Here is a 16,189-nt window from a genome sequence, read left to right on the forward strand (position 1 = left end):
TTTGTGTAAAAATGATGCAGCATACATTTATCATTTGAATTGTTTTTAAAATTTCCAGAAGAAATCATTGTTAATTCAAAATCTTTTATCGGAGGGAATAAATATATGACAACTGAAAGTGCAGAGCCAGGGATAAAAAAAAAGCAGAGCCTTGGAAATCCATCCCACCCCAATCAAATCGCACCCTGGTTTGGGTTATGTAGCACGGGTGAGTTAAAAGGTATATTTTTATTTGGGCACTGGTAATGCACAGTTAGTTCACAATTAGTTTATTATAAATAAATCTGCACAGCAGTGCTTCACTCAAAGTACTGTGTCCTGTCTCTTCCTGGTCTGACATCACCACAAAGCCATCCTTACCAGTGACTTAAAACCATTTAGCCTTGTAACACGATGGCGTTTGTGGTGACGTCAGACCCGGAAGAAGCACTCAGTACTGCCAGGTGAAACGTGAATTGCGCTGTTGCGCTGTTTAATCAATAAACAGAAAATACAAGTCTGAACAAACGAAAAACGCTTTGTCAAATAAAATGGTACAGTAGCCAAAACCAACAGACCAAATCAAAAGTTAAGAACTGAACAGGCTAAAAATTGGAGTCCAAGATTGTGCTAACACTAAAAATTATATCTTTTCACTTTGGAAGCCTGAGAACTGTTATTGGGTTATTTGTTGTGTTTTCACTAACATACTTACGGCTTCTCATTCAGGAAAATGAAAAAAAAAAAAGAAATAGAAATGTCATACGATATGTTGAAATCACAAAATAAATGATTTCAGAATCTCAATATAACACATGCTATTTTTTTTTTCTATCTTCTCATCAGGCTACCATACATACTAGTGTGTGCACACAGAAGTTTTTATTTCAGTCCTTTTTTTTTCAAATCAGAATAGGCCACTATTTATAAATCACTGAACGAATCATTAATCTAAGGGCAAAAAGACGCCCAATAAAGTCATGTTTTTAATTATTTATTATAGTGTATATTTTGACAAGACAATCTCACTGAGATAATCAAATACAATATAACTATACCTGTGGGTACACAATCCTATAGAGCTGCATAATTTAATGTAAGATACTAGATGAAATATACCTCTTAACAAATATGGTCTGAATATGTGACTGACCCAGAAGAGTCCTAGGGCTCAACAAACATTCAGCCTCTGAATCTCATTAAACATTTGTCCTTGTTAACTACATTAAGCGAATCAATCATTTGCACATGTACTAAACATTTCTCTTAGGGTTATGGAGTAAATTTGAATACTTTTCATCATATATTCTGTATCTGTATCCTGAAAATGGAAAGTGACTACAAGTCCGACTATATAATATGGTCTTACATATAAATGTAGTTAGTAATATTAAAGTGGAATACATAACCAATTGGACTATTATTCTGAAACAAGAAAATAGTTGATTGTAATAGTCATACATTTGATTTACAGTATGTTTTTTAAAGTTATTAAATTCATGTACCGTGTCTATCCTAGGGTTCTATTGTTATGATTTAAACAGCGGCCCTGTTCTGTTTTGGAAACTGCTAATGCCATCCATGGTGTCATTCACCATCCCAAGGACAAACAATAACTATTTGAATGATCATAAGTGACATTGAAGTTGGACAGTGGAATGTGCTCTGTAAGCATTCAGGGATATATATATATATATATATATATATATAGACACACACACACACACAGGTAAGAAGGTGAAGGTGAGGTAAATCAGACAGGTGGATGCAAAAACTAAAGAGATTAAAATATGTTTATCTTAAGCTTGAGTACTTTTTTTTAAAACATTCTACATTTTGGTTTTATGGTAATATATTCACACAATGTTGTGACTTACAATTTCAGTACCTACAATTAATAATCTAATCTAAATTCCAGTATTTTTTAGGTTCAATCTTTTTACAATATAGTAAACTGTTTATATATATATATATATATATATATATATATATATATATATATATATATATATATATATATACTTCAAGATACCGAATAATACCCAGTAATAAAATAAATGAATTAGCTTACCTAGGAACACCATCCATGTGTTTGTTGAGAAGGCCAATAGAATGAAAGAGGCTGCCCTCATCACTGCACTCACTTTAGCGAGGGTCATCTCTCCCACAAATCTAAGCAGTAATGGGAATAGTCCAACCAAACATAAACCCTATAAAAAGCACACTTTATTTAACATTACATTTTCCTGTAATTGTAATCCTGAAATACTATTAGAATATGCACCTTCAACTACTCATCAAAAAAATCGAAATTTTATAGGAATTATTTAATACAAATTGAACATTTTAACCTTCTGTTAATTGTCAATTCCAATTCTTAATATACAGTTCCAGTCAACAAAATGCAGCCTAACTATTTATCTTTATGCTTCATGCTGTAGACAGGTACCAAACAGGGATGTACAAAATGTTTGAGTAATCTACAGTCATTACAGGGTAGTCTGTGAGCCGGATATAGCCGTCAGTGTATGGAGAAAAATAACAAATTAGTTGTTGCCAAATAGTGCCAAGGAGAGCGAGATATTATAAATGAATAATGTATTAACATATGGGTGTATGTATGTAAGGTCAGGGTATTACACCTATTTTGGAGTTTATGATTAACATATAAGGATATTAATAGTTTAGAGCAAACCTAAATCTCAGTAGAGAGTTCTTTGTTTTGTTTTGTAATTAATCAATAAAAGGATGGACTTTGTAAAAGTCTATCCAGTGGTAATGCATCAGTTTTAACACTTAAGTAAAAGAAAACAGTTTTTCAGGTTGAAATAGTTGTCATTATCAGTATTAACCATTACTTAACATGCATAAGTGAATATTGTTTTATAGCTTAGAACATGAGCATCTTAAACCCCTTCACCCTTAAGCACACTTTCTGAAAGTTAAACAACTTAATAATGACTTTTGATGGGTTTAACCAACAACTATTTTAAGACTTCAGCTGACATGTTGCTGTATTATAATTAAGGCCTTTTCTTGAAAATCCACGGCAGTGTCACTGATAAAGTATCATATTTTGTTGAATGTGCACGGAACTGTTTTATAAATTATGTGTACAGATTAGTATTATTTATAGAGATAAATATAGTGACATCATCAAAATCAGCATCAAAGTTATTCAAGCACTACAATAGCTTGTGAAACAGTGTTTTAATTAGATGCATGTTCAGATGTTCACCATTTAGGTCTTGCAAAATAAATACAATGTGTAACCCAAACTGATCTTGGGCTTCAGTTGACTCATCAGTGACCACTGACAAGTAGCCAGGCTGTTTTACCAGTTCCATAATCTCCTGCTTGTGATACTCGGCAACTTTAGGTAAATGTCTCAGCTGGACTGATGAAGGAATCACTGTAGCTATAGAAAAGCTTGCAATTGGTAATATTTGAAATGATGCCATCCACTCATATTGTGTGTGAAATGTAGGGGTGACAAGCAGTTCTCTAGATTTACATTTTACACTTACCGAGAGTAACATTTTTGTTGCGGTGAATGCACTGAATAGCACACTGGTAAAATTCCTTGGTGGATACATCAGAAACAGGAGTACGACAGTTTGTTCCCCTAGAAAAGAATAAACAACATTAGCCTTTAGTTGTAAGAAATGTGAAATAAAGAATGATCATTTTTAATAGTATTAAGTTTTTTTCCCCCAGTTTAGAATTTCCAATTATATTCCTTCACAGCAGCAACTTCCTACAGCAGCTGTAGAGAACTGAAGGTGAGGGGTCATCATCTGATCCTACTGGCAAGTCAGCTGCCTCTTTACACACAGGAATTCAACAGTGGATGTCAGCAAGCTGCAGGTGTCTGTTTGAACTCACCCTGAATCCTGACTTTATATTTAATTCTGGACACCAAAAGGTCATGCCATTACCAGGTAATTCACTCAGGGACCCATAAAAGATTTAATAGCATGTAATAGCAAATTCCGATAATATAGGATGTTAATACATAGCATATAGTGTAAGTAGTTGTAGTGGTAACAACCATCTGACTGATAGATAATTCAGTAGTAAGAACTGCCTGTAGTTAAACAGTAACTATAAAATCTCAAAAAAGTAGACATCATACCACCATACTGTACTAAACTATAAAAATATAATGTCATTAATTTAATTTCGGAACAAAAGTCTAAATAAAATTATACATTTAATATATATATATATATATATATATATATATATATATATATATATATATATATATATATATATATATATATATATATACACACACACACACACACACACACACACATAGTGCCTATAGAAAGTCTACACTCCCTTTTAAAAGTTTCACCTTTTGTTGCTTTATAGCCTGGAATTAAAATGCATTAAAATAGTTTTTTTGTTTGTTTGTTTTTTTTCATTTATCGACACATCCTACCCCACAATTTCCAAGTAAAAAAAATATTCTAGAAAAAGGTAAATGTCCTTGAGTGGCCCAGTCAGAGCCCCGACCTAAATTCAATCAAAAATTTGTGGCATGACTTGAAGATTGCTGTCCAGTAATGCTCCCCAAGGAACTTGACAGCTTTAACAGTTTTGAAAAGGATAATGGTCAAATATTGCTAAATCTAGGTGTGTAAAGTTAGTCCTATCCCAACAGACTCACAGCTATAATTACTGCGAAAGGTGCTTCCACCAAGTGTTAACTCAGGGGGGGAGTGGAGACTTAGCCAATTAAGCACTTTCAGTTTGGTATTTTTAATATAGAATTTAATAAATAAGAATTTAATAATTTTCTCAATAAAACCTTTTTTCCCCCTTAACAGTGTGGAGTATGGTGTGTAGATAAGTGGAAAAAAAACTTTCTTTTAAATGTATGAAACTCTGAGGCACTGACACAACAAAATGTGAAAAAAGTTCAAGGGGGTGTATATACACACGCATGTCTTCGTCAGGTGGATAGTGTTTGCTATTTAGAAAAAAAAAAAACATTTATATGCATCATCTCTATTAATTACATTATTATTCAATTAGTAGATTCAATTACACAAGCTTAAAGAAAGTTTTATACATAAATACCAGTGCATCTATTACAAAATACAATAAACTTCCAATACAAGAAATAGTCACTCATGCAAATTGAATTAAAAAGCAAAGTATGCTTATCTAATCATATAAATGAAAAACAAAATACAAAATCAAAATACTCCATTTACCTTTTTTTTAAAACAACCAGGTCACTTCAAGAAAGAAACTTCGATCGCCGCTAAACCTCAAAGCATATTTTCCTGTCTAACAGCAGATAAGTCAGTTTGTCTGAAAACTTGATTTCTACATTGATTTCTATATTATATTGTTTCCACTGAAGAAATGAAACCTTAGACATCTACCCATATTTGTAAGAAAGTTTAATATGTGAATTGATAGTTGCCAAGGTCTCTTCAGTGAAAACAATATAAGTAGTGCTTTTTTTTATAGAAATCAAGTTTTCAGACAAACTGACTTCATTGCTGTTAGACAGGAAAATATGCTTTGAGGTTTAGTGGCGATCGAAGTTTCTTTATTGAAGTGACCTGGTTGTTTATAAAAAAAGATAAATGGAGTGTCTTGATTGTGTGTTTTTCATTGATATGATTAGATAAGCATACTTTGCTTTATAATCAATGTTTTTAATTCAATTTGCTTAGAGTGACTATTTCTTGTATTGGAAGTTTATTGTATTTTGTAATAGATACATTGCTATTTATGTATACAACTTTTTTTAAGCTTGTGTAATTGAGTCTACTAATTGAGTAATCATTTAATTAAGAAAGATGATGCAAAGTAATTTGTAGTAGTCATGTAAAAGTTATGTGATGAGTGTGCAATCAAGACGTCTCTACAAGGTCTACAATCAAGCTATAAGCCTTTGCCAACAGCATACATAAATGATATAAATTGCCTTATATTGGCTTGCACCTCTAATAACAAACATATATACACACACACACACACACACACACACACACACACACACACACACACACACACACACACACACACACACACACATATATATATATATATATATCTTCCGGAGATATATTTTCCCATTCTTCAACACACATAGCTTTGAGTTCTGCAATCGACTTTGGTTTGCTTTTTGCAGCAGTAGCCTTCAAGTCAATACACAAAATCTCAAAGGGATTCAAGTGTGGGGAATGAGATGGCTAATCCATAACTGTAATCTTCCTTTTTTCCAGAAATTCATTTTGTAGGCTTTGCAGAATGCTTTGGGTCATTATCAGGCTGGAGTAACAAATTACAGCACTGGGTAACAAATGACAGTGCAAAATGTATTTATATTTTGCAGCATTCATTGGTCCTTCTACAATACAAAGGTCGTCAGTACCTGAGGAAGAAAAACAAGCCCATACCGTCACACAACCTCCTCCCACTGGACTTAATGAACTTTTCTTTAAATTCTTTTCCTCTTTTCCTCCAAACATATTGTTGCTTTTGAATTTGTCTGACCATAGAATTTAGTTGAAGAAATCATTGGGCTTCTTCAAGTATCCAGTGGAAAACTGATTGTTTTCTTTTGTGCATTGTTTTTAACAAAGGTTTGCATCTTGGCTTTCACCCATGGACATTCATCTTGTTAAGGGATAATTGAATTGTTCGATCATGAATTTCTTGACCATCTCAATTTTTGTGTCAAATCTTTTGCAGTAATCCAGTAGATTGAAATTTAATTTGCTCATCTTATAAATGTGTGTTTGTGACAACTACAGTCAATTGATTTATTCTCACCCCATTAATGTAAGAATTGAACAATGCCTATAAATTACCCTAATAAACGAAACAAAGAATAAGCGAAAAACAATACGTTACATTTAAGGACGGAGATGGACACCAAAAAAAGAAAACATATATTCAATATTTTTGAGGTGGAAACACTTGTCATTGAAATGGAGGCCAACAAAGACATGTTGTTAAGCAAGCTGAAAACAACAATAACAAATCAAATTAAAATGAAAAAATGGGAAGAAACAGCAACTAACTTCAATGATGCATCTAGTGAGGCAATGTGCGTTGCTGAATCTTTCCTCAGCAGCATTAGTGAGATGCAGAATAGGGGTGAGGAGATACAGCCATAATAGGTATCCACTATCCCCCACTAACCAGCCATTGCCAAATTGCCTATTCTGTGCTGCCTGGGATATCGCGGAATTGGACCACATGAAGGCATCGTGGGTACCACCCGGCCACTTTGCCACAATGTCCGTGATGATACCCTCATGGTTGCAGATAACGTGCACATTTATTGGTGAGTAGCCTTTTCTGCAGATGTAGAGAGGCTCATCTATCCACAGGGTTGTTATGGGAATAAGAGTACCATCAATTGCCCCTATAACTGCAGGGATGATGCTGTGATAGTATAGTCTACAAGGTGCTAGAAATTTCAATGTGATAATGCAGAACCTAATTCTAGAAAAGTTTAGAAAATGCTGGATTGTAGGTGAACAATCTTAGAGAGTATATAATGGTTAGGCATAGGGTGATTGCTGTCATTACCAATAAGTCAATATGGTAAAAAAGTAAAAAGCTATCTGACCTTAGGCAGAAAATAATTTATTGTCATAAAGCTGGAAAAGGATACAAGAAGTTTTGTTTCTATTATCAAGAAGTACAATGCTCATGGTCATGTCACAACACTCCCTCGGTCTGGAAGAAAGAAGGTTTCACCAAGAACAGTAGAATTGTAAGGAAAGTTAATAACAATCCAGGATTGACTGCTAAAGATATTCAAAGTGAATTGGTTGCAAGTGAGACTGGATTTTTTTTTTCAACCACAGGTCAAATATTGCAAGGAAAAAGATACTCTTAGCAAAACATCACAAGTGCACTTGCTTAAAGTTTGCAAATCTGAATGATGGATATGAGTTCTGGTCAAAAGGTTTGTGGAGTGGTGAAACAAAAATCTTGTTATTTGGTCATGCTGATAGTCGTTACATTTGGAGAAAGACTGGTGAGGGGTACAAAGAAAAAAACACCATACCTACAGTCAAGCATGGAGGTGGTAATAGCCTTCTATGGGGCACAGGACATTTAGTTCCAATGCATGGTAAAATGGACTCCATAGAATACCAAAAGATATTGGCCAATCATCTGAAACCTTCTGCTACAAAATTTGGTTTAAAGCGCAACTGGGTGTTCCAACACAACAGTGATCTAAAGCACACATCAAAATCTACTTCAGAATGATTAAAGAAGAATAAAATCAAGGTTCTGGAATGGCCTAGTCAAAGTCCTGATCTGAATCCGATTGAGAATCTTTGGTATGAGTTGAAGACAGCTGTGCACAAGAGAAGCCCTCAGAATTTGAATGAACTGGAACAATTTTGTGTTAAAGAATGGTCAAAAATCATTAAAGCATCATGCCAAAAGCTCATTGACAAATATCCTGAGCAGTTTTTAAGGTATCTAAAATTAATTTAAAGATATTAGAGTGTGACAGGCTGGTGAGTGGATAGAGACCCAGAGACAGATTGTAGTTCAAAAAAATAATACTTTTATTATAAATAAGCACAAAATAAAAGGGCACAAGGGCCAAAACAAAGGTATTTAAGCACAAATAGAAAGACACAAAACAATACTTAAAAAAATAAACGTTTCCAGGCTGGACGATGCCTTCACTGGATCAGAAAAAATCAAAAACACAAAACAGCAAACCAAAAAAACAGCAAGCACAACCGTCAGCTTGCTTCCTCAACTCCCTTCTCTCCCTAATGGGAAGCTTTTATGTCAGGTGGCTGGGTGCTGATTGATCATTAATTACCCCAATCAACCCCAGCCACCGGAACACAATAAGCCCAGGCAGGTAGGGGAATTTAACCCCATCCCTGCCAATCTATGAAGGACAGAACTCTGCTCTGCCACACACCTCCCCCCACGTACAAAGTACGCAGGCCGCAATAGACCAACTCCCCTCCCCCCTTTTAAAACCAAGATCTCCCCCCAAGAGTTCCATTATGTCCCTTGGGTGGACTGTTTCGGTGGCCGGTGGTGGGCAGGGTTGATGTCGGAGCCCCCAAGCCTTCTTTGGTTGAGCGGGCCCCAGATCTCCAAAGAAGTAAAGCGATGCTGTCAGCAGACCTAGACCCTCCAGCAGATGCAACACTGGTGGGCAGGCAGCACCCCTGGACAGTGTGGGCATGGCCTCCTTGGACAGTGTGGGTCCCCCTAGCAGCGTTGGACCTTTCAGTGGTGTCGGACCCTCCAGTGGCACTGGACCCTCCAGCGGTGGAGGCGGGAATGGCGGCCCGGCTCCCTCTGGTGGCAGAGGCGGGAATGGCGGCTCGCCTCCCTCTGGAACAGCAGGTGGGACCAGCGGACCCTTGGGATAAGCAGATGAGGACTGTGGCCACTCCGGTAGCGGCAGTTCCAGCTCCTCCAGCGGCAATGCCTGCAGCCCCTCCACCACCAGCGGTGGGGGCTGTGGCCATTCTAGTGGCCTTTGAGGCAGGGCTCGTACCTGCAGTAACGATCGCATGTGCATCCGCTGGGCTTCTCTCAGCAGCACTTGTAGAGGCTGCTGTGGAGCGTCAGCCTTCTCCCTTTCTGGCTCCCTGGTCTATAGCTCCTCCCCTCCAGGCTCTGAAAATGATGGCTTCTCCCCTCCGGGCTCTGGGAGTGGTGGCTCATCCCCTCTGGGCTCTGGGAGCGGCAGATCCTCCCCTCTGGGCTCTGGGAGCAGCGGCTCCCCCCCTCTGGGCTCTGGGAGTGGCAGCTCCTCCCTCTCTGGCTCTTGGGATGGCGGCTCCTCCCTCTCTGGCTCTCGGGACGGCGGTTCCTCCCTCTCTGGCTCTCAGGACGGCGGCTCATCGCTCTCTGGCTCTCGGGATGGCAGCTCCACCCTCTCTGTTTGAATGACTGGGGCCTCTCTCATGTCTACCGCCAGGTAATTAAGGACCATGAGGGCAACCTCTGATTCCCGGTGTGAAAACTGCTCCTCTTCCTGGGCCTGATTGTAGGGGCATCCTGCCCAGTTGTGGCCATCCTTCTCACAATGGTCACACCAGTCTGCCGGTGGCACTTCTGTGCAGGACCTCCAGCAGTGGTCCTCCTTCCCGTACCAGGAACACCAGGAACACCAGGGGAAGAGGCTAGCCGGGTCCTCCAGTGGTGGCTGTTGCAGCAGCTTACATTTCTTCAGCTGCTGCATCTCTGTCTGCCTTTGCCGCTGCCTGCTTTTCTTTCCCATTATTTATTTATTTATTTATTTTAAACAATTGTGCTGAAAGTTCCCCAGAAAAAACCAAAAAAACCCTGCAATACTGCTCTGAGCCTCCTGGAGGTGATATATCCCACTGCTGACACCAGTGTGACAGGCTGGTGACTGGATATAGGCCCAGAGACAGACTGCAGTTCAAAAAAATAATACTTTTATTATAAATAAGCATAAAATAAAAGGGTACAAGGGCCAAAACAAAGGTATTTAAGCACAAATAGAAAGACACAAAATAAGACTTACAGGCTAGACGATGCCTTCACTGGATCAGAACAATTCAAAAACACAAAACAGCAAACCAAAAAACAACAAGCACAACTGTCAGCTTGCTTCCTCAACTCCCTCCTCTCCCTAATGGGAAGCTGAACCTTTTATGTCAGGTGGCTGGGTGCTGATTGATCGTTAATTACTCCAATCAACCCCAGCCACCTGAACACAATAAAGCCAGGCAGGTAGGGGAATTTAACCCCATCCCTGCCAATCTATGAAGGGCAGAGCTCTGCTCTGCCACATAGAGATAATTGAGCTAGCATAGTCTACCAAACTTTCATTTAAAGATAGCTTAAATGCAGTGACATTGGAAACATTCTTTCAGATGGGTCAGGTGGTTTGTCCACCCATTATTCGTGGCAATGTATTCACAACGGCTGCTGTGGACAATATTGACCATAACTCCAGCGCCAGTACAGCAAAGGAATCTTTCCATGGGACTCGCATCTCCCTGCTGCAGCATACCACTTTTGCAGATGAGGGAATGGATAGTGGCATTGTTGTCCTTGGCAGTGATGCAGGTGCGAAGGCAGTTGGCCATTTACCACACTTCTACACTGATGTACCTCCGGTAGCATCCTTTATCAAAGGGTCACCAGTTCCAGCAGCACATGTGACATGCCTGGGCAGGGATTGCTTTAAGAAGCACACAGAGGAGGAGTACGGGTGGCTAGAGAACGCAAGACATGTTCTTGAGGATACAACTGAGAAGAGCAGTGAGAACACATCTTGGGCTGCATACCATGCAAGTTATCAGCAATCAGGATATCAAACCATTACACGAACTGCCCTGCTTCCCCTGTTCCAGGACAGTGCCCATAACAGTGGCAATGATCAGGCACTCAATGGATGTTGTCAAGAATGCTGTTAAGCATCTGAACACAGGACAGACACCAGTCTCGACATTTGATCAGCCACTATTTGCTATTGCAAATCCAATGGAGGTGGTCTGACAAGTATGGAGAAGATCAATTTGTGAAAATGTTAGGGGGGGCTGCACATTGAGATGGCGGTTTTGAAGAGTACAGATGACTGGCTACAAGGAAGGGGCTGGGTACAAGCACTTGTACAAGCATATACTGCCATGGCCGGAACAGCAGAATCCGTTCTCCGAGCAACCCACATCGCACATACAAGATGAGCACACTAGCTCACAGGTGCCACCTTACACATCCTACAGCACTGTGCCCATGATCACTACAATCTAACTCAGAAGATGGACAGGCATCTCTAGGTTTTGATGCTTGGTGTGATGAAAGAGAAAAGAAGTGCCCCCATTTCCAGTACTGGGCAACTGAGATGGCACCGGAACTGTGCATTCTGGTGTATGTGCATTCCCGGCAAGAGGCCAATTTTGCCATGTACCTGGATGCCCTGACAGAACTCGTCCCTTGGTTCTTTGCACTGGACCACACCAACTATGCTTGGTGGATCCCTGTGCATCTGAGAGATATGGCTGAGTTGTGCCAGAAACAGCCAGTCATTGCCAAGGAATTCAGTCTTGGCCACTTCACAGCGCAGAAGACTAAGCGTGTGTTTTCAGCCAACCCCATTGATCAAGCACATGAGCAGAACAAAGCCTGCATCAAGGATGATGGAGGGGTGGTTGGTCTCACAGACAACTCCAGCACACTTTGTCGGTGGATGGTTTCTGGGCCAGAGGTTGCCAGAGTGTTTAAAGAATTCAAGGATGCACAGGAGCATCAGGACAAACAATAAGACACGCGTCTCCATGACCAAACAGTGAGTGTACAGACATCTTTCGACAAAGATGTTCACTCACTCATGGCTGTGATTGAAGAGCTTGGAAACCCCTTTGAAGAGGAGAGCGAGGACTTACTTGTCCTTGATACCAAGGAAATTGCAGACCCTGCTGCAGTGGAGACGGTTTGAAATGTGCAGAAGATTGGTCGAGACCAGTTCAATGCCTCATAGAAACAAGTAAGCTAATCGACTCCACACCAAAAGCTGTGAACAAAGTCAAGCAACAGCTGACCTCCGTGAAGTGATCTGCAGCTCTTCTCGAGGTTGCACATTGGGTGTCAGACGCAAGATGGAAACCTGGATGAATTCTTCCGACACGAGAATCAGGAATGTCCCCCAGCACTCTCTGAGGCAGGAAGACTCTGCTTGGGGAACAAGAGTTACCTGCTAATATGCCTGGAAGAACTTTCGGAGACCCTGTCTGAGGCACCTAGTGCAACCAATGTAGTCCTTGATGATGCTGCCAACATTCGGATGCTGAAGCCCGGTACTGCCAAGACATTTGATGAGCATGCGCAGCAAGTGTTCATCCCATACAGCTCAGCTCAAATAAGAAATGCATCACGCCTAGACTTGGTGTGGGACAGCTACGTAGCTAACTGTTTGAAAGGCACAGCCAGGGCAAAATGCAGACAGGGAGTGTGCAGACGTGTGGATGCGTCTGCTGCCATACCAGGATACTGACACAACTTCCTGCACATTGACTGCAACAAGAGTAAACTTTCAGCTTCCTCTCCATGGTACTCATTCAGTCATTCCATGAAGAGAAGGAACTGGTAGTCACCGATGGGGAGCAGGTGCTCTACACCACCACAACAGGATCTAGACTCACTCGCTTCATGCAGGCATGAAGAAGCAGACACCCGCATGCTACTGCAACTAGTATATGCCACACAGCATGGCCATCACAACATACTTGTATGCACGTTTGACACTGATGTTGTGGTGTTTGTGATGTTTGGTTGTTATGGGAGCACAGACACTACCAGCTGACGATGAACTATGGCTAGCCTTTGGAAAAGGGAAGAGTTTCTATTACTTGTTAGCCCATGAGCTAGCTGCCTGACTGGGACCAGAGAAGTCATATGCTCTTCTGATGTTCCATGCACTGACGGGGTGTCGACACAGTGTCAGTCTTTGCTGGCCATGACAAGAAAACAGCCTGGGCCACCTGGAATTCATTGCCAGAGCTCACTGATGCGCTGCTGGAACTGGCATGCACACCCACTGGTATCCCTGAAGAAAGCTACATGCAAGTCATTGAGAGGTTCATCATCATAATATATGACAGAACAAGCACCTGCACCAATGTGGACAAAGCCAGAAAGAAGCTATTTTCAAACAATAACTCTTTGGAATGAATTCCACCAATGCTAGCTGCTCTGGAGCAGCACGACAAGAGGGTAGCCTACCAGAGTGGTCAGGTCTGGGGTTCTGCTCCCATGGCCTGTGCTTCCTTCTCTGAATAGCTGGGGATGGACCAAGAATGAGGATGGACTGTATGAGCCGCACTGGACAACACTCCTTGAAGTCTCCAAAACCTGCTATGAGCAGGTCTCGTGTGGCTGCAAGAAAGGATGCTGCACACTATGCAAGTGCAAGAAGGCTGCCCTCCAATGCACAGCTCTCTGCTTATGTGAAGGAGAATGTTCTAGGAACAGCAACTGACACTCCTTTAAAGCTCAGTGTGGTGTCAAGCAATGTTGCTGATTAAGTGATTATAAGGGTTCAGTACATAAATATATCAAGATGTTTGTACCATTAGTGTAACTTGGGTGAATAAAAATGACATTCTTAGAATCATCTTTATACAAAGAATCATTTTTTTATGTAGTTTTTCATAATAATAATAATAATAATAATAATAATGCAATGTCTTTTTCACGTACAAATGTGTAAGTTAAAATATGCAAACATTTTTAAATCGCTGCGCATGTGCACACAGGTTTAATTTCAAGTGCCTCCATATCTAATTCTTTTCCTAATATATTGGTCTACATATGAACCAAATTTGGTGTTTTTTCATTAAATGCACAATTGTTTTGCTATGCTGCTGCACTATATAACAAATTGAAGTGAACCACAGGGAAGATTTATGAAATTATTTTGTTAGACCTACTACGGAATTATGTATTGGGACTTGAAGGGGTGTTATAATGACAACTGAAAGACAGTGAAGTGAGTTACTGTTGCCCTAAAAAAACATACTGAACCCTTAGCAGAACTGATTTTGAAGTATTGTGTGTTTCACATTATATAGTAGCACTGATATAGTATTATGGCACATCTTTCACCCATACATAAATAATACATATTGAAGTAAAACTGTTTATGAAGTTTCATCAAATGCCTTCATCAGTGTCTTGAATGACTCCCATGCATTACCAGTGTGTATTGGTTAATGCAATTATTGTACTAATCAAATATTTTACCTTTCTGGCACCATTCTGTCTTTGATTGAAACCTCTGTAAATGGCATAAATGCAATCTGAGTAAAAGTACATTTAGAACGGATGCTAGGAAACAGTTTTTTATACATGGAGTTATAAATACATGGCATAGCCTACCAGTTGATATAGTGGGATCTAAAACACTGGGAAGATTTTAAAAACTACTCTGTCCGATTAAATTAGATCCACCTAATAGTGGTGAATGGTGTGCAAACAAGGAATGAGCCTTATGTTCTTATGTAACTGCTCTTGTGTAAACATTGTGCTACATTACCCCTTAGTACAGAAACATTGCATTACCTTGAAGATTTGATAAGACATCATTAAATGGTGACTCACCAGTATTGCAAATATTCATCAAGAATGTACAGAGGATGAGAAGTTGAAGCTTTAGTCTATTTTTGCCAGCCCTTTTCTTCAAAACAGACTTGATTGACAGCTTTGCATACATAAATATTGAGAGTTTAGGTTCATCATCGCTTCTATGGCTTGTTACTACATTAAGGATTCCTACCCTTTGGGAAGAATCTGGATTCCAAAGCCAAAGCAGCACATAAAGCACTGACAGCACATGGCATAAACAGAAGGTCCCAAACACAGGAGTGAAACTAAAATACTGGATCAAAGTGCCACTCAGGAGAAAACCAACAGTTCCTCCAATGAAAACCATTGACTCTAAAATAGCCATCCGTAGAGTTCGGTTTTCAGCATTGGTAACATCAGCCAAGTAACTAAAAACACTCAGGAATACTGTAACATGGCCTCCAGAGATCCCTACTAGCAGGGCAGTGAAAATAGTCCAGTAAACATGTATCTGTTCTACTTCAGCTGCAGCAATTAGAAATCCACCACTGACTGCAGAACAGACACTGGGCAGAATCATCCCCAACTTGCGGCCAGCCTGATCTGACCATGAGCCAAAGAGGATGGCTGGTGGTATTGATACAAGGCTCAGGACAGCTACATATACCAGCAATATGTAGGAGGTTTTGCTCTGAATTGCCTGGTTTTCTTTGGTGTGGTTTTCAAGATGTCCGCAGATATTTTCACCATGATATAGCTCATTACAAACCTGCAAAAAGAAAGATGATAATATTACAACATATTCTCTCCATCCCTTATAACATGATCAGAAGGCTTTTATTTAACAGCTTACAATACTCAATGTTTAAAACACTTTTTAATTTTTTTTTTAACCAAGTCTGTTAAAATTTGAAACCGGTATCATCCATAACCACTCTGAGCTTCTATTATGAAAAACTAGGTGTTAGAAGAATAAAGTGTGTGTTTAAAAAAAAAAAAAAAATCTGTTTTGTATGTTCATTTCCCTAAGTTCTGTGTAGAATTCTTAGAAGGACGAAGAGGGTACCAAAGCTGTAAGGGAGAAAAGTTACAAAAGATGGAATTGTTGAAGAATGATGGAAATAAAGGTTGGATATTA

General features: G+C 39.6%; 1 protein-coding gene across 2 annotated transcripts in view; it reads right to left on the minus strand.

Annotated features, from left to right (window-relative positions):
- zgc:174356 (uncharacterized protein LOC100137120 homolog) overlaps positions 1-16,189 on the minus strand; it is a 97,945-nt gene that overhangs the window by 44,341 nt on the left and 37,415 nt on the right. For both annotated transcript variants that reach the window (XM_041252820.1, XM_041252821.1), the window contains exons 2-4: positions 15,088-15,820; positions 3,507-3,604; positions 2,051-2,189 (exon numbers count right to left, since the gene is read on the minus strand). In XM_041252820.1, coding sequence (XP_041108754.1) covers positions 2,051-2,189; positions 3,507-3,604; positions 15,088-15,820 — 970 coding nt within the window. The remainder of the gene's footprint in view (positions 1-2,050; positions 2,190-3,506; positions 3,605-15,087; positions 15,821-16,189) is intronic.

This window comes from Polyodon spathula, chromosome 6, assembly GCF_017654505.1.
Source record: "Polyodon spathula isolate WHYD16114869_AA chromosome 6, ASM1765450v1, whole genome shotgun sequence".
Taxonomy (NCBI): Eukaryota; Metazoa; Chordata; class Actinopteri; order Acipenseriformes; family Polyodontidae; genus Polyodon; species Polyodon spathula.